A 23,229-nucleotide genomic window follows, 5' to 3' on the forward strand; every position below is an offset into this window, starting at 1 on the left:
TAACAAAATCAACCCAAACCATGACAAATATTTCATTTGCTGATGGAATGAGAGCAAAATACAAACAGACAAGTCTTTACACCCACTGCTGAATACCCATGGAATAAAACAGGGTTTAACAGGTTAATTAACAGATGTTTTATTATTAATTCTATTTCCTCTGTCTTTATTTTCGTAAATCACGAAGGGGACATAACAAAGTAATTTTTTAAAATAGAGCCTTGTGACTAGTCCCAAAAACAACCCCCTAAACTTCACTATATCTCTTGTTATGAACGCTTTCTTTAGACCCGAAGTTTGTGGCAGCACACCTCATCCCAGACAATGACGACAGAGACGATGACAAAGTGTATTTCTTCTTCACTGAGAAGGCGACAGAGGCGGGAGACAGGGAGGAGACCATTCACACACGTGTTGGACGAGTGTGTGCGGTGAGTTTTTTTCATTATAAAGTGATCCCTGCTGTCAATAGCAAAAAAATGTGAGTAATTGATATACTAATATTTAACTATAACTATACCACAATGGGGCGGCATGGTGGGTGACTGGTTAACACGTCCGCCCCCCAGTACTGAGGACTCGGGTTCGAGTCCAGGCTCCGGCCTTCCAGGGTGGAGTTTGCATGTTCTCCCCGTGCCTGCGTGGGTCTTCTCCGGGTACTCCGGTCTCCTCCCACATTCCAAAGACATGCATGGCAGGTTAATTGGGCGCTCCGAATTGCCCCTAGGTGTGCTTGTGAGTGTGGATGGTTATTTGTCTCTGTGTGCCCTGCGATTGGCTGGCGACCGGTCCAGGGTGTACCCCGCCTACTGTCCAGAGCCAGCTGAGATAGGCTCCAGCACCCCCCGCGACCTTTGTGAGGAATAAGATGGCTGGTTGGATGGATATACCACAATGATTGCCAAAAGTTAAAGGCGCAGTGTGTGTTAAGTGACCGCTAGATGTCGCTATAGCTTAGAATGCAGCTGAAATGCATGCATTTAGAAGCACGCACACTACGGTGGCTCAGAGAGACCACACTTTGCAAGCCTACCATCTTGGCGAGTGATGGCGATTTGGCAGCTGATGTGAAGCCCTGGCAAACAACGGCAAAAAAAACAAACAAACGAGCCGGTTTTAGCCGGAGCAGCTAACAAGAGTGACTAGCAGGAGTTAGTCGGAACCATAGGCCGGTCTGGCTAACAGCGGCTAGGAGAACCTAGTAAAAGAAAGAAAGAAAAAAAAGCTAGGAAAAGCTTGCGAGAGCCATTCAGTCCAAAACTACGTTCGTGAAGTTTTCCTTTGGACAAGGATGGCGGCGAAACATGGCAGCCTCTATATAAAGTCATACTACAGCCATGTAAAAATAATTAATGATTATTAGACCTACGATTTAAATTGCATTTATGTGATACAACATATTTCTTTGCATACAATTGACATAAATATATTTTTTTAATTAATTAATTATTAGTTCACAACTAGATGGCGCTATGAGTCATTGACTCTACCTTTAAATGTAATTTCCAACTAAAAATTAAGTAACTTACATATTATTTGATTAATAAACAAAGAAACAACAAAAACAAAAGTGTGTGTGTACCCGGACATGTGATGATGACTAAACTTAACTTAATTTTTTTGCTGAAGCAGCCTTTGTTGATTCTTTCCCACATAAATTTTTGGACCCAAACCATCTGCCTTTTGCGTTTAGGGTAAAGTAAAGAAGACGCGGTGGTCAGGTGTATACAGCCTAATCTAGCCCTTAGGAACAAAACATCTGCAAAGGAAGTGATTCTTGAATTGTAAACTGGAAGCCAGGATCACTTTTTTGGACTTTCTTATTTCCTGGTCGATCCCTGATGGGCCTCAAATTTCGAATGTTAGCCAAAACCTCCCTTGTGATATACAGTGTAGTTTCATGCTCATGCAAGAGGGCGGCCATAGGAACAGTCACGTGATGATCAAGAGACCTCCAGAGAGAGCATTCGGCTATAGGGCCAGAAAAGCAAACTCTCTTGTGAGCTTTCAAACGTTGACATTTCCCTAAAGGGATATAAAAACCTTTAAAACATTTACAACAAAATGAAGCCGTTCTCCTTCCAAAGCACACACAGCTGTCAAATTTCACATCCACAATCACAATACGCTCTGCGTGATCTTTTACATTCTTTCACACTACATGCAGCGCACACAAATATATAGGTATGCAAACTGGAAAACAAATGAAAATAAACTCACACAGTGGTAGCAATACCTTGGGGACTGGGCAAGAAGAACAGTTTAAATTTTGAGTCCAGCTGAGTCCAAATGTGTGTTTCTTCTTGTGTGATCATTCTCTCTCAAGTAGTGATGGGAAAATGAAGCGTCACGAAGCACTTGCGATATTTTTTTTTGTCCTCTAGATGGTGCTCTTTGTTTAAAGATCGAGCTAAGCCCACTGTGGGAATGGGTTGACTCGTTGAGTCTTGATGGGGTTCATTAAGTCTTTTCTCACCCATGTTAAATTGTTGCAGCTTCACAAATTCAATTGTGTTTGATTATTTCATATATTTTGTGTCTGCTTTTTGTTGACGGCAGAATGATGTTGGAGGCCAGAGGGTGCTGGTCAATAAGTGGAGCACCTTTATCAAGGCCAGACTGGTTTGTTCTGTCCCAGGACCTCATGGCATTGATACGCACTTCAACCAACTGGGTGAGTCACATTTTTACGTAGGCCTACCAATTGACCAACCAACCGGCTGAACAACCTTCAATCCATCCCAAATTTATACTTTTCTTTCGGCCCAAACAGAGGATGTTTTCTTGCTCAGGACAAAAGATGAGAGGAATCCAGATGTATATGCAATCTTCAGCACGATCAGGTACAACCTGAAATGTCCTAAACATTTGATGACATTTTCAACAGGCTCTCTCTTGACATTAGTGCCTCTCACATATTCGATTACCATCACACCCACACAATACATTTTCAAGTTTCTACTTTCTACTTTAAGAGGATTTTTTTTCTCTCTCTCTCTCTCTTCTCGTGGCCAGTAATGTATTCCAGGGTTTTGCTGTGTGCGTTTATCGCATGGCTGACATCCGAGAGGCATTTAACGGACCATTTGCTCATAAAGAGGGTCCAGATTACCAGTGGGGTGCCTATGAAGGTCGGGTCCCTTACCCCAGACCGGGAGTGGTAAGTCGTAGCTCAGTCACATTCTTGGGATAAACATGATTACAAAACATGCCAAATTTGTCATGTTTTAAATGCTCAAATGTTTTTTCTTGACCCACTTGTGCACTTGGATGTCCTACTTGCACAACAGAATGTAAACACAAGAAGCAATCGTTCATTACTTTCGGCAGCCTGAGTATAAAAAGTAGCTATTGAATAATCAGTATAATAACCATTTTCATTCCGCACATTTACTGGCATCATAACCCGCCAACACATTTAGCAATTGACATGTAAAGTTTAGCTCTTGTGTAAGCATATCATTTGTGTAAGGGCCACTCACTGCGGGCCACTGTGAAGAAGTGCAGAGTGGGTGGCGGGTGGTTATGCAACATTGCAAATGAGGTGGAGAAAACTTTGATATGAGTAAAGTAAACTTACATCGTGCAGCTGTGATCATTGTGTACGCCTGTCAACCACATCACTGTAATTTCACTTCCAACACATAAACACACCTACTCACAATCATATGGCATGTTACTCCTCATTTGCAGTCAGTTGGAACTGACTAAAAAATTGCTGGTATATGACATAGTTGCACATACGGCAGTGTATTCTGCTAAGTGTCTAAGGACCAAGGAGTAGAGCGGCACCACAGAATACCTGGTTTACACAAAATCCCTGTTGAATTGCCGCAAAAGAGCCGAATATGCAAGCAAAGTGGTCACAATTGTTTGTGTTTTCATACAGCAGCAAAACATCCCATAATAAGATTATTGATTGTGAGACAATGGCAGTTGGTTCTTTTGAATTATTACACATTTGCCACACTAAAAGAAAATTATTTATTGATGACAGACAGCATGATGATGGCACATTGTAGCAAGAATATTCTGTATTTGAAACTTCTCCCTGTCTTGACCCCCCAAAATAAATAAATAAATAAATAAATAAATAAAATGTCAGATTAATTCATTTAAGACTCTAAATTGTGACTGTAGGTAACTTAGTGAATTATTTAAAATAAGTAATTAAAATAAATTAAATTTTGCATTAAATTAAAATAATTTAATGCAAAATACCAAGCTCAGATGCTAGAAAAGATAAATAGTGAAGTTGAGCTAGAACCCTTGAATATGATGTTTAAAAAAAAGATCCAGAAAAATAAATCTATAAATGAGATGCATATTTTGACATCATCACATTTGTCTGCACAAACATGCAAAAGTCTTTCACTGGTGGAGTTTGTGGATGAAAGGCCAAATGACAAATTTATACACTTTAATAATTGTCAGCGCAGTCAGAGAGCAAAACACTTAAAAAAAAAAAAAAAAAAAAGTAGTGATGTTTATAACTCTTGATCAGTAAGTAAAAGTAAGATTAATAGTTATTAAAACTATTCTAGAATTATTAGCCGTGACAGACAAAGGCTGTTATGTTTGACAAAATTTGATAATAATGTTGGATAATAAGTTTAATGCTAAGGTCCTGTTGAATCAAAGTTATCTGTGCACCGCAACATGTTCGGTGTGTATTAGAATACGCAAATACTTCCAAGATAAACAGAGCGAGTTAATCAGTTTTCTGGAATGAAAACAACCGGAATGTGGGCCGTCTGCTTTTCATTCCTGCTGGCTTTTGACAGCTGAATAAGGAGATATGATGGACGTGCCTCAGCCTCAAGCCAAAATCTTTCAGGATAAAAAAAATAAATAAAAAAATCAGGCAGAGCAGAAGAAAGCATTTGTAGGTTCTGCCAAGGAATAAGCCAATGGAATGTCAGCAATGGCTCTTTAAAAATAAAAGACACTTATTTTTACCGACATATCTTGGTTTAAAAAACAGTTTACACACAATAACTTTTGATGGAGAATGCATACATCCAACTGTCAATCCCTTTTCTATACTGGGTCAAGAGTAGCTAGAGTCTATCGCAGCTGATTTCAGGAAAAAGGAAAACTGCTGTCAATCAGAAGGCCACATGCTGTCATAAGATTTTCTAAAGCACCACAATGGACCACACTGTAAAAACTCATTTGAATCATTGCGGTTTTCTTGCCTCTTCTTATGTTTGTTCAGTGTCCCAGTAAAATCACCAACCAGCCCGGCAGGGAGTTTGGCAGCACCAAAGACTTCCCCGACTATGTGCTCCAGTTTGCCCGCAGCCACCCGCTGATGTGGCGGCCGGTGCAGCCCGCCTTGCGCCAACCTGTGCTCGCCAAGGCCAACGTTCCTTACAGGCTCAAACAAATCGTGGTGGACCGCGTTGAGGCAGAGGACGGGCAGTATGATGTCATGTTCATCAGCACGGGTAAGTAAACGTGTTTGCTCTTTTCCATTTGGCCATAAATCATTTTTTTTTTATTGAATAAAGAAATTGGACCAGAGCAGAATGAGATCCAGAATTTGGATGATGCGTTTGCGTGTCTTTCAGACATCGGTACGGTCTTGAAGGTCATCGCTCTTCATGGAGGAAACAGCCTGGAAATGGAAGAAGTCACACTGGAAGAGCTGCAAATTTTTAAAGTGTGTTTCAATTTTGTCGCGTTATTATTCTCCAAAAATGCCAAATTGTTTCTTTAGCATTCTTTACTGTCATCATCGCAGGTGCCAACCTCAATTACATCAATGGATATATCAGTCAAAAGAGTAAGTTCACATCTGTCTTTCATTAAGTCTTTTCAACTTTTCATTTATTTGGAAACCTCACAGGTTGGATTTCAGAAACAATCCATTCCATGGTCAAAACGCCCTTAGCATAAAGCCTTTAATAAGTAAATAAGTTATATAAATATAAATAAATGAGTTAGCTGTTGATTGCACATGATTCAATTTTCTCATGTTCTTCTCTTAACTATTTTGGTGTGATTTGTCTGGAATAAGTGCTGCTCGCCAGCTCTCCTGCCATCACATAATGGAGTCTTTCTTGGCCTATAATTGGCAAAGTAACCTGACAAAAAATGTCAACTAATTATCTTCACTTAGTGTTGAAAATTATCCATTAAATCTCAAATAAACGGGCCATTGTCCCTCCCTTCCTCTGCTCATCAGCAAGCCTTGTTTGTGGGCTCCCCAGCCGGCGTGGCTCAGGTGAAGCTTCATCGCTGTGAGACGTACGGGAAGGCATGCGCCGAGTGCTGCCTGGCCCGAGACCCTTACTGCGCCTGGGATGGCTCGTCCTGCGCTCGCTACGTCCCCAACAGTAAACGTCGCTTCCGAAGGCAGGACATCAGGCACGGAAATCCGGTGCTGCAATGTCTGGACCAGAATTTTAGTGGTAAATGGGACTTCGGCCATGAGAACATACAATATTTACAAAAATGTGAGGTAGAGTACATGTTATTAAGACTCCTGGGATCCTTTAATAAAATTTGGATTGCTTATGCTTGTAATCAGAGGACCTGGAGGATATGGAGGACCGGGTGGTGTACGGCGCTGAGAACAACAGCACTTTTCTGGAATGTGTTCCTCGCTCTCCTCAAGCTTCTGTCATCTGGTTGGTCCAACGTGACGACCGCAAGGAAGAGGTGAGATGAATTTTATACATGTACAATAGAGATCATCCAATATGTTATATGATACCCAATATCATCCAACATCCAATATGTTTTTTTGTTTGTTTTTTTCTGGGCCAATACCGAACTGAAATTTTTTTTTCATTGGACTAAACTTAAAAAAAAAAAAAAAAAAAAAAAAAAAAAAAAAAAAAATGCTGAAATTTGTTTCAGCTATTTATTATTTTTTTTTAAGCTTTTCTCGTTATATGCATGATTTGGTTCGAAGCATGCATCATTTTCAATTTAGTATAAATCAAATACATTTATTTTTCCCAAGCCAATTTTATTACTTTGCCCCAAATCAAATTTCTGATTCAGTATGAACAAAATTTGCGGGGTACAATCTGAACTGGCTGCCAGACAATTGTAGGGCACACATAGATGAACAAGCTACACAACCACATCAAATGACCATTTAGTGTCCAATTAAAGTGAACTGAAAATTGAAAAATAACTAAATAAATAGTTCCCTGAGATTAAAATTGTTTTCGATTTACTTTTTATTGGCCGTCAGATATTTTAAGGTTTATCCCTAATGTACAATCAGGACTGTCCTGTTTACATATTAAAACAGAGCATGATGGGGTGCTGTTGACAGGCTAGCCATCAAATAAAATAAAACATACTTCCGATAAACCACAGACAATTTTTTTCTGAATTTAGCATTGTTTTTGAATCTCTTCATGGAATGGATTTTTCCAGCCGTCTGCTTGGCTATATTGGCCTTTTAGAAATTGTAGACCCAATATGCTAATACACAGCATTTTAACCTACTTTGACAGGAAAGTAAATGTCAGCCCTTGAATAAGTGGCATTCGAGTTAATATGATATGATGGCAGGAAGGAAGAGGCGCACGGGGGTGCAGAGATTTGGGGTGCCGTGTCATTTCTGGCAAGTGGTTGCCTTTAAATCTGAGATGGGTGTACAACGTGGCCACGTGCTCGACTTCACACATGGGTGAAATTGAGCAATTATATTTGAAAGCAGAATTCTCTTTTAATAAACAATATCTTGTTTGAGACTATTGACCACATGCCATGAAGAGTTAAAATCACTGTAATGGCGGCGGCACATGAAGCACTGCTTAGAACTTGATATGGCCACGCCCACAGCGATAATTCAAAACTGAGCGCCTCAGTCAGCCATTTGAGGCATTAGCACCCGTCTCAGTTTCCACGCAAATAAACACGGGGCCGCTGACAAGGCTGCTGTATTTGTGTTGGCACCACCAGACAGCCGTAGGAGCAAAAGTATGGAATACGAGCGAGGGGGACGTACAAGAGAGAAGAATGAGGTATGAATGAATAGAACCACAAGAATGGCTTGGTGTTGAGGTATGGAGAATGTGAAAACAAAGGAATATAAACACTGACAAATTTAATGGGAGATTCTAGCTGAGAAAGATCATCACCTTGGTCTGGCATTGAAATGTACTCTTTACTCTTTCATCTGTTGTTGTCATCAGAAAAACTTTGTGTGACCAGCCAATGAGGAAACAGAATTGCAAAGTTCAGATAGAACAGTAAAAGAATACAGTGTGCCCTCGTTTATCGAGGGTGATACCTTCCGCGATAATGGAAATCTGTGTTTTTTTGTTTGTTTTGTTTTTTAATTCCCTTTAGTTATATATATTTTTTCATTTAGTATATATTTTTGCGTTTTGGTATGATTTTTACTTTATGATTAAAACTCATTCACTGCCTTTGACAAGTATACTTGTCAATTGTATTTTTTAGAGCGGTGCTAAATGGGGGCGAATCTGAGCATGCTCCACTGTAAATATCAAACTTGGAAACAACTTTACTGATGCCCAACCACCGGTAGATGACATCATTGCCCCATTTTATACGAAATAAACACAGTTTCAGAGTCCATGGGAGAAATGGCTGTATTTTGGCAAACCTACATTTTTCTACTGTCAATTATAAAAGAATGGGACGGGGCAAAAAGTAGGGAGTCTATTCTGTTATTTGGTAGATTCGGTTTATATATAATTATTGAATGTAATATCACGTGAGTATTGACAATTTCAAAATTTTAGAAAATGACTGGCAGTGAATGAGTTAATGCTTTTTCATTCATCATATATGTTCTTTTTTCATTTAAATTCATTTTTTTCCATGAAAAGTATGTTTTTTAAATTTACTTATTACAGTATACAGCACACTATATATATTTGTTTCTTTTATTCTATATGTTTTTTCATTTTGGTATGATTTTTTTAGTTTATTATGAATGCTTTTTCATTCATAATTTGATTTTTTCATTTCCAGTCATTTTTTTTTCTATTAAAAGTGTTTTTTTTATTTACTTGTTATACAGCATAGCATTTTATTATTATTATAATTATATATGTTTTTTCATTTTGGTATGATTTTTTTAGTTTATGATGAATGCTTTTTCATTCATCATTTGTTTTGTTTTTTTTCCATTAAAAGCATGTTTTTTTTAATTTACTTGTTATACAGCACAGTATATATATTTTCTTTATTTATTATATGTTTTTAAAATTTTGGTATGATTTTTTTTAGTTCATTATGAATGTTTTTTTATTCATAATGTTTTTTTTCCATTTACAGTAATTTTTTTTGTACATTAAAAGTACGTTTTTGTTGTTCAGCACAGTATATATTTTCTATCTCCAGAATGCAATGTTGTAGACGCGACAGACACCATTGGAAAGGTCTCGTTGAGACGAATCCGCAGATGCCCGTATGTCAGCAGTCGGACATAGGGTTCGAGAGATACGGCGCAAAGACAAAAAAAAAATAAACAAACCAAAAAGCACGAAAAAGATACACGCTGTAAAAAGTCAGCGAGGCCGTGAAATATGAGCCCGCGATAAACGAAGCAAAAATCTCTCCTCCACTCTCAGGTTAAAATGGACGATCGGGTGATGTCAACAGAGCAGGGCCTCCTCTTCCGTCGCCTCCTCAACCAAGACGCTGGCGTTTACATCTGCCGCTCCCGAGAGCACGGCTTCACCCAGACCCTCGCCCACCTTACTCTTGAAGTCCTCCAGGGCGACACCTTGGATGAGTTGGTGGCAGGGGACACCACTGGCCTTTCGGACCTACTCAAAGACAGGTCGACTGGAGGATACAGGAACTGGATGCCTTGTAGCTCATACAACAGGTTGAGTCCCATCGGCCAGTCGCGTATGTGGTTCAAAGATATCGTGCAGACCGTTGGCCCGTCCAACCTGCCCCATGTGGAGGAGTACTGTGAGAGGATGTGGTGCAATGAGAAGCTGCGGAGGAAGCACAAGAGCATGGTGGAGAAGTATCGGCAGGCCCAAGAGAGCGCCAGGAAGGCCCGCAGCAAGAGTTCTGGTGAGCGGAACCGGACGCCGCGGGACCTACGCGCTCGTCAGGAGTGATGGAGAAAACTCGAGGGGAACTCAGATATAATAAAGACAATTGGGGACAGTAGAGCCAGCATAGCTGGAGATGGATTTGTGAGAAGGTAGATGCTTGGTTCTGGTTATCACTCCCCAAAAGAATGTCAGGGTGGTCAAGGTTGTCTGGAGGAAGGAACTAGCCTGAACATCATGATGTCTGTAAGAAAGGACTTGAAATTTAGCATGCATCAGAAGTCAATGATGGACAAAACCCTTTGGCCTGTGGTTAATTGATCATGACTCGTTTCAACAGTGCGCATCATATTCATGAGTCTTAAGTGGACAATATATACTGTACAGATAGTGTACAGTATGTCAACATATACAGTAGGTTAGTAACATTGGACTGTTTCACTCTGTATTTATAGGCCAAGCCCTTGCATTATTCTTATTTCACTTTCCAGTCAAGTTCTATTTAAGCTCAGCACCACTTTAACCCAAAACATTGACAACATTAGCTCAACTAGCTAATACTGAAAGCTACATAGAAACGACATGTTGATGGTTCAACAGATTATGAGCACTTTGCTTTGTTTTCAATGCTGAGCACTGAACTTTCCATTCAATTCCAGTCGAAATCCTTCTTAACTAATCCTTAGACTAAAAGTGATTCATTTCATATTGGCCGATTTTTGCTTGTTTCCACCAAGAAGCCCATGTTATTTATTTCAGTTTGGTACGCAAGGTGCAGAGTGTACAATAGTATGTGACATCATCCAAAAGTAATCAACTACAAATGATAAATGATCATCTTCATTGGTTCCGTTAATTATTTTTATATCCATTGATTAAAAAATCTGTTAAAATGTCAGTTGTAGAATTCTTTTTAGTCAACATCGGAGATTATCATAACAATCATTTGGTCTAATGTGTTGAAACGGTTCCCAGATTTTTTATTTTTTTTAAACAAACATATCTGTATGTTGTTTTTCTTATGTAGACATGACATCATCAGAAATGTCAAGTGTAGCGCCCTAACATGCTTTCATCGTGATAGTTAAAGCTTATGTATGTCAATGTGTATTTATGGACAAATGCTCCAATCTGGAAGTCCTCTCACGGATTGAAAACTGGAAGAACTGAAAGACTTCAAGTGGAAATAGTCAAATATTAATATAAGCATGTTCTATTTGAAATTTCTGTCATTCACACAATTCTTCATTTTAAAGTGCAGGCTGTTTTCTCCGTGGTACAAGCACACTAAAGCACGTTTGACATGCAGTGTTTATTTTTCTTGTCTCGGGATGGGGGGTCCAATTAAGGTGTTTTCTCTGCAAATATTGCTCCTTCAGGGAAAAAAAAAAAAGGCTGCCTGTCGGCAGGATGGTGAAAGATAAAATGTGATATTTTGAAACTAGCTTAACTGCAAAAATTATTTCAGCTGCAAATATATCATAATTGTGTGCCAGTTGTTAAATTCTACCTGATGCACCTAAACAAACAATTTAGACCTCTGGCGGTCTATTTGTTGAGACAACTTGCTTTCTCACTCCTTTTATGACAGTCTTTCCCCAGTGGAGCTTTTTGAAGCTTTTGTCGTTTTACCCTAGCAGGTTTTCAAAAATATCTATCTACACTAATTTAAAAAAGTAAATGACTGTCCATAAAAAATGCAATTTGTTAGCTACATTACAATGCAGCAGGTGCGGTTCTGTAGATTTGGTAAGGCTTTTTAGCCAATCCGGAGCCTGGAAAAAGTCAAAATGGTGTAGAGAGAAAATGCACAACAAAACAAAATATACAATCTAATATGAAAAATAAATTATATCAAAAAAATATGATGGTCTTGTGGAAATTGAAAGAATGATTGCTGAAGCTAATGATACTGTGTATATAATGGAAGGTAACCACTACACATTTGTTGTCCCGAATTGTTTGGTGTTACAAGATAGAAGCATGAACCAACTGAGAAGATTTGATATGATGTGAAACACATGCTTTAAGAATGAATAGTATTTCTATTTGCATATTGTGGTAAGAACCACAAGCATTTATAGTCATCAATATTTGTGTGTGTGTTCAAATAGTTACTGTAAGCTGTCTGTTCTTGTGGTATTAGTGTAACAAAAAATAAATAAATAAATCTCGGCGTCATCACATTTTTTTTTAAATTCAAAAAGTAAAGCACACAATTTGCTACACTTTTAGCCCATTTTCACTTGATGTTTTGCTATCTGTCAAAAGTGAACATTGTATTGTGTAATCAAAAACAAACGGCAATGATTTTGATTCAACCGTGGTTTTACTGTATTGTAATTGTAAGCTATCCTGTTTGCTATTTAAGTGTCGCTTCACCAAGCGTGTCATATACTTTATATGCTCGCTACAAGGATTAAACGTAGATTTTCTGTGCTGTTATTTGTGAGATTAGTTAAATGAGCTTCACATGAGCATCATGGAAGAATGTATGTTATCGTTTTTATGAGACGAGACAAATGGCTAAAGTGAGTTAAAATGAGCTACATTTATAAAATGGTGACTCTTGCTAAATTAAAACCAAGATATGCTCGACTTAATACAAACGCAAGGAATTCAACGGTACCTTGAAGTCTGTCGCACAAGTTGTATAATTTGGAGCTAATTCAAAAGATGACAAAAAGCACCTCAGTAGCTAGTAAGATAGCTAGAGAGAGAGAGAGAGGGGGGGGGGATGGATAGATAGATAGATAGATAGATAGATAGACAGACAGACTATCTTGTGCTAGCTCTTGTGTCTGCTTAACTGCTATTTGTTTCACAGTTAATGTTCAAAAATGTGATTTGATCAATTTTATTACCCCTCCTAAAAGTTAAGAGAATGTTTAAAGAGTGTTTTGATTGTATTTAACAGAATGCTAAACTTTTTCTTATGCTTGTATGACATGATGTTAATGTTAAACTTAAAAACATTGCCTGTACAGTAAATAAAGGTTTTATGATGGTAAAATTTGGACTCTGGAATAAGTTATTCAAACACAAATATATTATCGATTCATTTTGTTTTGGCAGATGACCAACTTGAGAGTGAAGCACCAACACAAATAGCACTCACATTCTGAGTTAGCAGCAAGCTTATTATTATTCAGAAACATGTAGCAGTAGTACAGTAAAACAATTGTCTCCACCTAACCACACCAAATTCATCAAAGCATGCCTTTATTGTGGGCCTTTGTTTTTGCACTGGTCCCCTGAAGTGATGCTGGAACTGAAAATGGCCTTCTACTAGACTCTTCCCACCAATTGGAAGCATAAAATCAGATGAATAATTATGATTCAGGGACGACTAAGGGCTTTTGTCCAACTCCTGACTTATTAATGAAACAAATAAGCGGTTTGTCCCAAGGCTGCTGTCCTTACAGTGAATTACCACAAACTGGACTGAACTGTTTCTTCAGCTATCTTAAGATAAGGCTTTCCTGACCAGACTGCCCATGTAAGGCTGCGTTCCACTGTGCTTTGGTTCCAGTCGCTTGAAAGCTGTGGGAGGAAATCAATTAAGCGGTGCAGAGTTTTATGTTTGACTGTCTAAGATCCAGGAATGCAAAACCAATCCTCAGGGAGAGGGTCACAGATTTACCGGCTCCACTTTGACGAATGATGATTAATCAACAAATGGGGGAGAGCTGAGTAAAGGGGAGATGCTTAAGAGACATTCTACTTCAATGGAAGGTTTTTATTTATCAGCGTATTTTTCTTTAGGTCAAATATCATAGTTATAGGCGTTTTGTAAATGATCTGAGATCTTATACACATGAAAATGAGACATTGTTGGAATACAATATGTGATATCATAGCCAGGTAGCATGTTTAGTCCTCACTGTATAAGTCATGCATAGTTCTAAACTATAGTGTGACTAGATGTATGACGAACTAGAGAGGCAGTCCAAAACTGATTTGGTCTTTGGCATTCTGACTCGCTCACCAATTCACACGTTTCTAATGTCATATTCCATCCATTTTGTTTTTGCTTTAGGCCCTCCATGATTTGGCTTCACCTAGAAATTCTGGCCAAGGTTGTAATATATAGATAAGAGTCAAATGGCCATCATCCGATTTTACAGGCCTACTCCTGGGTCACTAAGCTCAGAACCAGTACAAGCCACTTGGAAACTTCATGGGAAAGAGAAGCAAAGTTAATGTGACATGTTCAGCTCCCATCATCCACCGGGAAAGCAAAATGAGGACACAGTTCTTTGAGTGTCACAGCTTTTATGACATCCCAATTGTACGCGGATGATTTTCAGACATCCATTGCATTCTCACTATTACAAAGGATTATTCATTAGAAAGACTGCCAGGACACCCAACATGGAAGCTACTGTGTGCGCACAAATATATTCTACTAGCACATGACCCACTTTGTATATCTTGAGTTCAAGACAGAGAAACCCCATCCAAACACATGCAAACTCCAGAGAGGCTCCAAAAAAAAAAAAAAGAGTTGAACCCAGATCTCAGAGGCAGGTTGTGCTAACCACTATTCCACTGTGCTGCCCCTAATGTACAGTAGATCCTGTAAAGCCATTTTCCCCCCATAAAACTACCGGAGGCATTCTGGTGATTAATCAATCTAACTTAAACAATCTAAAGTGAAACATGAAGACTTCACTTAGTCATGAGATCTTCATTTGTGATGTAATCACACTTTTCCCGAGGCTATTTTGGTTGTTGTCTTCCGCTGTTGTCAGGTGGTGAACAAATAAGTAAAAAACAATGCAGCGTGATTCAATAATGATGCTCCAACAAAAACAGATGGTACGCTTGTGTGATTGCCTTCAGCCTGTCATCAGAAATCCCAGCCGATCATGTCGAGGCTTGTAATTTCCGAGCGTGACACGGCAACAAATACAAGCACATGAAACGATTCCCGTGCAGATGTTTGATGTCTGCAACATGTTTTTCATGTGGTGGTGTTTACTGCTCAACATGTAGGTATCAGATGAAGAAAAAGTGCTGATTTGAGCCATGACGACGACGATGATGATGATTATGATTATTGCACATGCTGCCAAATGTAATTTGTCTGGTGGCATGTTAGCTAAGTTTAGGGTTCAAATCTAGGGTCACGTGCTTACTGTTTTCCCAGCAGAGGATGTAATTAATTGATTTCAGGCCCAGTTGATATTCTGCATAAATGGGTTGCTGTAGAAATCAGCAAATAAGCAAAAAGAGAAGAGAAACTAGTTTCAAACCAAAAAATACTGTAAGTTGCTAATAATATATTGCAACAGGTTTCTATTGTGTTTCTATTGGCACAAACTGGTACACATAGTCCTATTTAGAAGCATTTATTTTCAAATGCTGAGCAAATAAGCTATAGTTTTGTCGGAAGTGATATTGTGGATGATAGCTCCCTCAGGTGGGAAACCGGTGCATTGTCTCTAATCTGTAATCATGTTTGGGAAAGAAACCACAGTGCCGGACCCCCGCAATTTGCCGCAACCACTGGGAGACTCGAGAGCAAACTCCACACAAGAAGGTCAAAGCTGAAATAATTAAATAAACACATACATAAAATCAATAATGATACGCGGATCATTGTCCATCCATCCATCGATTTTCTTGACCGCTTATTCCTCACAAAGAAGAGGGGGGGCGAGGTGCTAGAGTCTATCTCAGGTGGGGCTATGGGCAGTAGGCGGGGTACACTCTGGATTGGTTGCCAGCCAATCGCAGGCGGATAATTGTAATAATGTATTTATTTTTAAATCATTAGAATTTATATTTATGATTAATACACTTTTAAAACTGCTTGGTCAAAAATAACTGAATATAGTTAAAAAAAAAAAAAAAGTACAGACCCACTACTTAGGTCAATTTGACCCAAGTTTTGTTGATTTTTATTTTTATTTTTTTAACTCTTTGACTGCCAGCCATTTTCGGAAAAGGTAACCCCATACTGCCAGCTGATTTACAGAATTTTACCGATCTTTCAAACTCCACAGAAAATGTTGTGTTAGGACTATGGAAACGCGGATACTACCAAATGAAAGATTGAAGTCTCATCTTTCAAAAAGTTTGTTTCTACCTTATTCGGATCTTCAGTAATCAACAATAGAAAACAGCTTCGTTTCACCCAAATCCTCTATTTTTTTCCAAAATAAGAGAAATCAAGCTTTTTGTGAAACGATGTTATTTCATGCACTCAAGTGAATTTGGCACTTTTTTTTTTGCATGAGGGATTCTACAAACACCTAAACTTCTATAAAACACTACCCCAACAATAACAAATGTTTTTTGATTGCAAAATAACAGTTTATTTACATGCAACAGTAGCAATCCGAACAAACAATTTGGAAAACTCTTTGCAAACTATTTACACGTGCGCAACAGTTTTTGTCAGTCTGCTTCTGCATGGACTGATTTGCGTAGAGGTTGGTATGATGAACGATGTGCTGGAGAAGTTCATCCGTGATGAAGAGCTCCAGGATGTCAGCTGGCAGGTGGGAATTCAGCTCTGCTGCAGCATCCCTTGGTCCTGGTTTTGCAGCAAAGGGGAAGATGGTTGGCTGCCAGCCGAATTCATCAACTTCAAGTCAGCCAGAATCTTTGGGATCTGCAAATATACATTTCAATATCATATTATTTTAGAGCAGTGTGATGCAATGTGTGTGTGTGTGTGCATATGTTTACCTTTTTTTCTTGGGTGTATTGGTTGATACACATTCTGTAAATTATAGAAGACGTTTACCATCAAATATTTTATTAGTGCTGTGGAGAATCTTTTCTTTTTACCTTTGTTCTACTCACTGTGAGAAGGGTCACTTTGGGCCCTATGAGGGGGAGCTGAAAGAAACATATACAATTACAATACTATCGAAAGACTTTCCTTTTATTGCGGTGTATTGAAAACGTTTTTTTTTTTTTTACCTTTCTTTGTCGTAGAACCAGCGGTCGGACGTTGCTGTGAGCACGATCTATAAAATATACATTCACATTTGTATAGGTAATAGATGTTTTAGTGTATATCAGCACATTTACACACGCTGCTAGCAGATCGCCCGAAAAGTACTCTTACTAGCAATCTCTTAGCATGTTAGCGCTTACCTTCACGTTCTTTGGAAGACTGTCCAAGACTGTCTTGCATCGGACCCATAGTAGTCGTCATCGTCCGATGAAACGTCATCTGTGCAGACGTGCTCGGTTGTGCACCACTTTTCTCCGGTGTTAGCATCGCTAGCCGGTGGGGCCTTAGGACGTTATTAGCATCGCTAGCCGGTGGGGCCTTAGGACGTGGTCGAAACGGCCGCGTCACCGCTTCAACTATGACTTAACCCCGTCATCACTGTGCTCTTGAGCACTGGTCGATGCTTTTGAGCTTTGAAAATAAGGATCAAGCGTGAGCTGCTTGCCATCTGTAGCCTTTTTGACTCCCTTAGCCAAGTTAGCCATTCTCTCCCCCTCAACACTCTAGCTCAGCCTCTCTTCTTTTACTGTTGTCTCCTACCCGATCTTGTCCAAAAGACTCATCACAGCCATCTAGTGGCCAGGAATACTCATATAGTAACCCGATCGGCTTGATACTTGGAGCACAGCTGCCCAAGGCTTTCCTCCACCCGTTTCCATAAAAAAACATAGTAGACGTCAATTAACGTCTATGGCGGCCAATCCTAGGATTATACTGAACGTTTTTAAACGTTTATGGCGGTCAGAGTTAATTTACAAAAAAAAAATTGGATCGAGCAGTTTGAAGAGTTGATGATGATGATGATGATAATAATAAAAATAATAATGATGATGAGAAAAAGAATGTCATAACTCTTAAATGGAAGTAATTATTTTCTGTAATGACATGAGGATTTTTTTTTTATATGCGATAAAGAAAATGGATTGTTTCCGTTTCAAATGTGTGACATTAGTCATGTAATTTAGTTAAGTCGGTTATTTAATTCTGTGGCCACTAGAGAGCATTGTAGGACAACATCTGGTACACAGACAGACAAACTCGTGCCTCTGATGAGCTACAGAAACATGTGAACAGGTGCAAAGATCGAAAACCGAGGAGGTTAGGGGAAAAAGAAATAATTCATGTGCCCAGTTCACTTTGCCAATGTAGGGAGATGTCAAAGGGAAAAACACTCATTTCAAATTTGATTTGCATTTTGTTTTTAATTATTCATCACAAACAACATATGCAACAACATCTGAAAAAGACAGAGGTCATGAAGTACCGCTTGGAATAAAAATAAAATTATAGTCACACTTATAAATATAATAATAATAATGTTAATGGAGATAATGTACTATAGCCCACAACCATGAGTTGTCATCTTGCGTATCATTTTCCATTTGAGAAAACAAAATAAAACACATTGGATTAAGATCAAATTGAGTGAGGTTCACAATTATGCTACTATAAGTTATACAGTAGACAAACCACTAATTCCCCCTGAATATTAATTCTAATGCTTCCCATTTTGTAAAATTGTATTTTCAGCTTAATGGGAAAGACCCTTTTCTGTTCTAGCATGACTGTGCCCTCGTATGCAAAGAAAGGTCATGCATGGATTAGTTTGGTATGGAGGAACAACCCCATCTTTTTCCCAGTCCAACATCATTGACCTCACATTTCACCAACAAACAAACTCCATATGTTCTTTATTTTTCACCTCCTAGATGTAAACAACCATGTGTGCCAATACTTTTGTCCGGGTAATGTGTCACTGCTACTTAAGAAGGAGTAGAAGGGCCACATCAAAACGAGCAAACTTACTCAGTAAGGCGATAGCATTAGGCGCATGGTGGACATACAGTATAACAGCATTTTGATGAGGACGAATGAGGATATTGCCATATCGTGAAATTGTATCATTTCATGATAATTATACATAATCTTACAATTTTTTGTTGTTACAGTGGAGTCACATCTTTTCTCTGCATAACAATTACCAACATCCCCCCCGGACATTATGATTTTTTTTAAAACAAATTTAGAACTTTAAAGGGACAGTGTGTATATTTTTTCCCATCTAGTGGCGAACTGACAGAATGCAGTGACCTAAATTGGAAGCGTGTGCCCCTTGAAGCACATGCACTACGGTGCACCATAGTGGATTTGTCATGAAAATAGAGCACTGAGGGTCAAAGGTTGTTTGTCTGTTTATGTGTCGTTGTTACTCGTGACCAGTTTAGGGTTTGGTCTGCTCTTCACCCAAAATCAGTTGTGATAGGCTCAATTTCCCAATGACCATGAACAGGATCAGTTGTATAGAAAATGAATGAATGGATTTTCTTTATTCTCACATAATTACAACTTTTGTGATTTTTAAAAAAAAATAATTTAATGCATCCATCCATTTTCTGGAGCCTTTATCCTCATTAGTGCTAACCTAGCTGACTTCCAGCCAATCACAGGGCATATTAAAAACATGAAGAGCGGAGATTCAAACCCTGTACCTCTCAAATGTGAGGCAGGCTTGTTGACTACTAGCTCACCGCTATATTACAATAGCTTTTTTTCCACGTGTGGCCCTTACACTCCTTCATAGATTCACTCTTTTACATGTAGTAATTGTCTGTTAACATTTTTCAAAAGCCAGTAGTTTTTTCCCCTCTGCAGTGGTTTCAACATGAAGAACTTGACGCACATGACCGATACGTTTCATTTTGGCTGCAATGTGGATCTATGTGCCTCACAAATCCACAGTCTGTCCCCTGCTACCTCAACATAATGATGACATTATGCAGTGTGATGAAAAAAAGGAAATGCTGAAAGATTCTCACACAAACATCACATGAAGTAGTCCATCTTTCTGCATGCACGTGTTTCCAGTTGTACAATTATATTCCAGTTGTGTCTCCGAACCGCTGTCATGTCCACCATCGCGCTATACCACGTTTCGTGGTGAAGAAAGGTGTGAGTTCATCCCGAAGGTTTCCAGTATCCTTTTGTGAGTTCACACTATCGTCTACATACTGTAGTAAATAACGTAGTTTGTCACAAGGTAAGAGACCAAAGATGTGGCCCACTCTCCGTCATGGTAAAGGTTTTAAGAAACGAGTGTACATCGATTCATACAGTAGGTATCAAATGGGCGTGGCTTACGTGCCTGCTCGTACACTCAACTACAAGAATGGCACATCGTGATGGGATCGTGCAGGATGAATGTGGGACGAAACACATGCAAGGAACTCCACAGATAAATATACACAATGGGAGGGGGAGTGAATGCGTGTGCCTGTATGTGTTATCCCTTTCTAAAAGTCTACTTGAATCAGTTCTTCATGTGTTCCTCTCATTGCGGTTACACCCTCGCGCTGCGTGGCGCCCGAGGGTTCTGCTTTCCGTCGTGGGTCCGGCGGTTCCTCCCCTTCCTCAGCTCCTGGAGATGCTTCCACTTCTTATTAGCCGGCCGCACAGATGGCCCAGGAGGCATCGAGTCCCTACCTGGAGAGGGGACCTTCTTTTCCATGAGGTCGCCGGTGGGATTCCGGCGGGCCCAAACTTGTTCGCAAATCTGGTCCACTGTGCTCAGGTTTGGATGGTCCACCAGCTGCATGAAGTCCCGATACCAAAGCTTGGGGTTGGCTACTAGGGGCCCTCCCCCGCTGCGAGGCTCCGCTCGGGTAGGGGCCTCAGAGGGAATGTTAGACAAAGAGGACTGGATGACGTCCAAAGTGATGCCCAGCAGGGTTTGGGTGAAGCCGTGCTCCGTGGCGTGACACTGGTAAATACCCATGTCCCTCCTCAGGACGCGGCGAATTAGGAGGCCTCTGTCAGTCTGCAGGATACGATCATCCAGACGCACCTATAAACAGGGGACACGGTCTCATGAATTTTATTCAATTTAGCCATCATTTTGAGTTTCACTGTGATGTCAGACTAGTAATGGGAAAATGAAGCTTAATAAAGCTTCATGAAGCACTTGCGATATTTTTGGACTCCTCTAGATGGTGATCTTGGTTTAAAGATAAAGGCTCATGCAATGGAAATTGATTACATTATCAATGCATCTTTAAGCTCTCACCTTCCAGACGTAGCTCTCACCTTCCACGTAATCACGAGATCGCGAGTGACGGGTGCTATCGCGAGATGCTGTGACTATCGTGGGACCGGTAGTGAGATTGGGAAAATCTAACATGGCGGCGCCCTGCTGCTAAAATAGAATTAGCTCTATATTTCTAATTATACTCGAATTTAACTACTAGATTATTTCGATTTCTTCTTTTCTAAGAAAGATCAGAAATATTATCCAGTGTGGAGGACCTCGATCGTTTTATTTACGATTATTTTTATAGCTGCGCAATGGATGATCTGGCTAGTCGTGACAATCCTTCTAAAAAAAAGGAAAAATGATTCGTCAACAGATACGGATGATCTAGCAACCGCCGACGTCTCGGTGAGTATGCTGGATTCCATAAATAAAAAACTTGACGTCCTCGTGGATGAGACAGAGGACGTCAAGTTTTTTATTTATGGAATCCAGCATACTCACCGAGACGTCGTAATTAAAGGCAAGTTTGGAATTCGTTAGCCATCAGGTAAGCGACCTCCAACGAGATAATTCCGAGCTACGCTCCTCACTCGTAGCTGTTACAGCCGAGTTGGAGACGATTAAAAAGGAGAATAAAATGCTAAAGGAAACGGTCTTAGATGTTCAATCCCGTAGTATGCGGGAAAATCTAATATTTTCAGGTATATCCGAAAATATCCCAGATAATCCAGAGAGTGAGATAAAAAAAAATTAGGACACTATCGCTAAAGATCCCTCAGGAGATGGTAAATAACATCTCTTTTCACCGTGTACACCGGCTCGGAGCTCGTAAGGGCAATAAGCCTTGCCCTATTATTGTTCGAACATTTCAAACATAAAGAATTGGTAAAAAGTAAAGGACGGGAGCTCAAAGGGACATCTTTCGGGATGAATGATAATTCCCAAGAGAGATAAACGAGCGGCGAAAAGCACTGTTTCCTATAATGAAACAAAATAGACAGGAGGGTAAACGGACTTCGATGGTTGTTGATAAATTATATATCGATGGCCAACTATTCCGAAACCCCACCTCCACCCCTTGGCTGTTCTAACTGATATTGGTAGAGCCGAGTATTGTGTGATTATTTGATGTATGTGTATGTGTATATATATATATATATATATATATATATATATATATATATATATATATATATATATATATATATATATGTATATATATATGTATAGTGTTGCCACAGTTACCTTGAAAAAGTAACTTAGTTACTTTACTGATTACTTGGTTTTAAAAGTAACTAAATTGCGTTACTGATTACTTGTTTTTAAAAGTAACTAAGTTAGATTAAAAGTTACTTTTTTTGTTACTTTCAGCAGCTGCCGATAACACCATCTCAACATAAAAATAATGAGGTAGAAACGGAGTTCCAAATACTTTATTGAAAGTGCATTTTTAACATGAAAATAAAGTTGTTGTTTTTTATGAAAAACAAAATAGTCTCTCTTGACTTCTTGAAACATAAATACTTTTTATAAAACAAAAAATAAAAATCTATCCAGGTTGAAAATGAAAATCCCCTTAATTCCTCTATTGTTTGTTCCGCTATTCCAGTGTGTACACTTGAGTCGACTCGTGCATGCTGAAAACTAGGGGTGGGAATCTCTGAAATGAGGCCGATTCGATATGTATCTCGATACACAGGTTGCGATTCGATTGAAAAAGATTATCTTTCAGAACAGAACGGTTCGATTAAGTTTGGGAACGATACAATTTTCGATTCGATACAATTCATTTCAATATTCAAAACTTATAGTGACATTTATTGCTTGTAAACATTAATCTTAAAACACCACAAAATTTTACAGTATCTACAAATGTGTTAAAAAAGAACAACAACAAATATGTCTTCTATATTTTTATATTTTGAATCAATTATTTAAATATACCGCAACAAAGGGCTGGGCGATATGACTGAAAAATGTATCAGTTTAAAGCAGCTATATGGAAGATTTAAAATTTCAAATCGCGACTGCCACCTGTGGCCGAAAACAAACACGCTCGTACACGCTGCGCGCACTCGTACGTGCACGACCTCAATACTGAAGACTGGGCTCTTCATATCCAATTAAACTATGTTTTCAGAGGTAAGAAGTTTTATAATGTTATACAAAGCTACTTCACGGAATGAGACTCTGATCCCCACTAAACAATTGATGTCCAC

At 39.1% G+C, this 23,229-nt stretch overlaps 2 protein-coding genes and 1 long non-coding RNA gene across 11 annotated transcripts in view; 1 reads left to right on the forward strand and 2 right to left on the reverse strand.

Annotated features, from left to right (window-relative positions):
• sema3bl (sema domain, immunoglobulin domain (Ig), short basic domain, secreted, (semaphorin) 3bl) overlaps nt 1-13,023 on the forward strand; it is a 95,360-nt gene extending 82,337 nt beyond the window's left edge. For both annotated transcript variants that reach the window (XM_077515167.1, XM_077515168.1), the window contains 10 exons: nt 289-431; nt 2,560-2,674; nt 2,774-2,843; nt 3,016-3,160; nt 5,219-5,450; nt 5,574-5,665; nt 5,747-5,788; nt 6,191-6,416; nt 6,536-6,666; nt 9,573-13,023. In XM_077515167.1, the coding sequence (XP_077371293.1) occupies nt 289-431; nt 2,560-2,674; nt 2,774-2,843; nt 3,016-3,160; nt 5,219-5,450; nt 5,574-5,665; nt 5,747-5,788; nt 6,191-6,416; nt 6,536-6,666; nt 9,573-10,076 (1,700 nt within the window). In that variant the 3' untranslated portion in view covers nt 10,077-13,023. The remainder of the gene's footprint in view (nt 1-288; nt 432-2,559; nt 2,675-2,773; nt 2,844-3,015; nt 3,161-5,218; nt 5,451-5,573; nt 5,666-5,746; nt 5,789-6,190; nt 6,417-6,535; nt 6,667-9,572) is intronic.
• A 3,302-nt stretch (nt 13,024-16,325) lies between these two features.
• LOC144014867 (uncharacterized) lies at nt 16,326-17,705 on the reverse strand. 2 transcript variants are annotated; one of them, XR_013282605.1, is made up of 5 exons: nt 17,124-17,705; nt 16,947-16,993; nt 16,827-16,862; nt 16,710-16,743; nt 16,326-16,632 (listed from the first exon to the last, which is right to left on the reverse strand). It is a non-coding gene; the product is annotated as an uncharacterized LOC144014867 (long non-coding RNA). The 2 variants fall into 2 exon arrangements; XR_013282604.1 differs by having other exon boundaries at nt 16,812-16,862.
• A 460-nt stretch (nt 17,706-18,165) lies between these two features.
• Nucleotides 18,166-23,229, reverse strand: part of sema3b (sema domain, immunoglobulin domain (Ig), short basic domain, secreted, (semaphorin) 3B) — a 365,064-nt gene continuing 360,000 nt past the window's right edge. For all 7 annotated transcript variants that reach the window (XM_077515174.1, XM_077515173.1, XM_077515172.1 and 4 more), the window contains one exon: nt 18,166-20,824. In XM_077515174.1, the coding sequence (XP_077371300.1) occupies nt 20,321-20,824 (504 nt within the window). In that variant the 3' untranslated portion in view covers nt 18,166-20,320. The remainder of the gene's footprint in view (nt 20,825-23,229) is intronic.

The sequence above is a fragment of the Festucalex cinctus genome, chromosome 2, assembly GCF_051991245.1.
Source record: "Festucalex cinctus isolate MCC-2025b chromosome 2, RoL_Fcin_1.0, whole genome shotgun sequence".
NCBI lineage: Eukaryota > Metazoa > Chordata > Actinopteri > Syngnathiformes > Syngnathidae > Festucalex > Festucalex cinctus.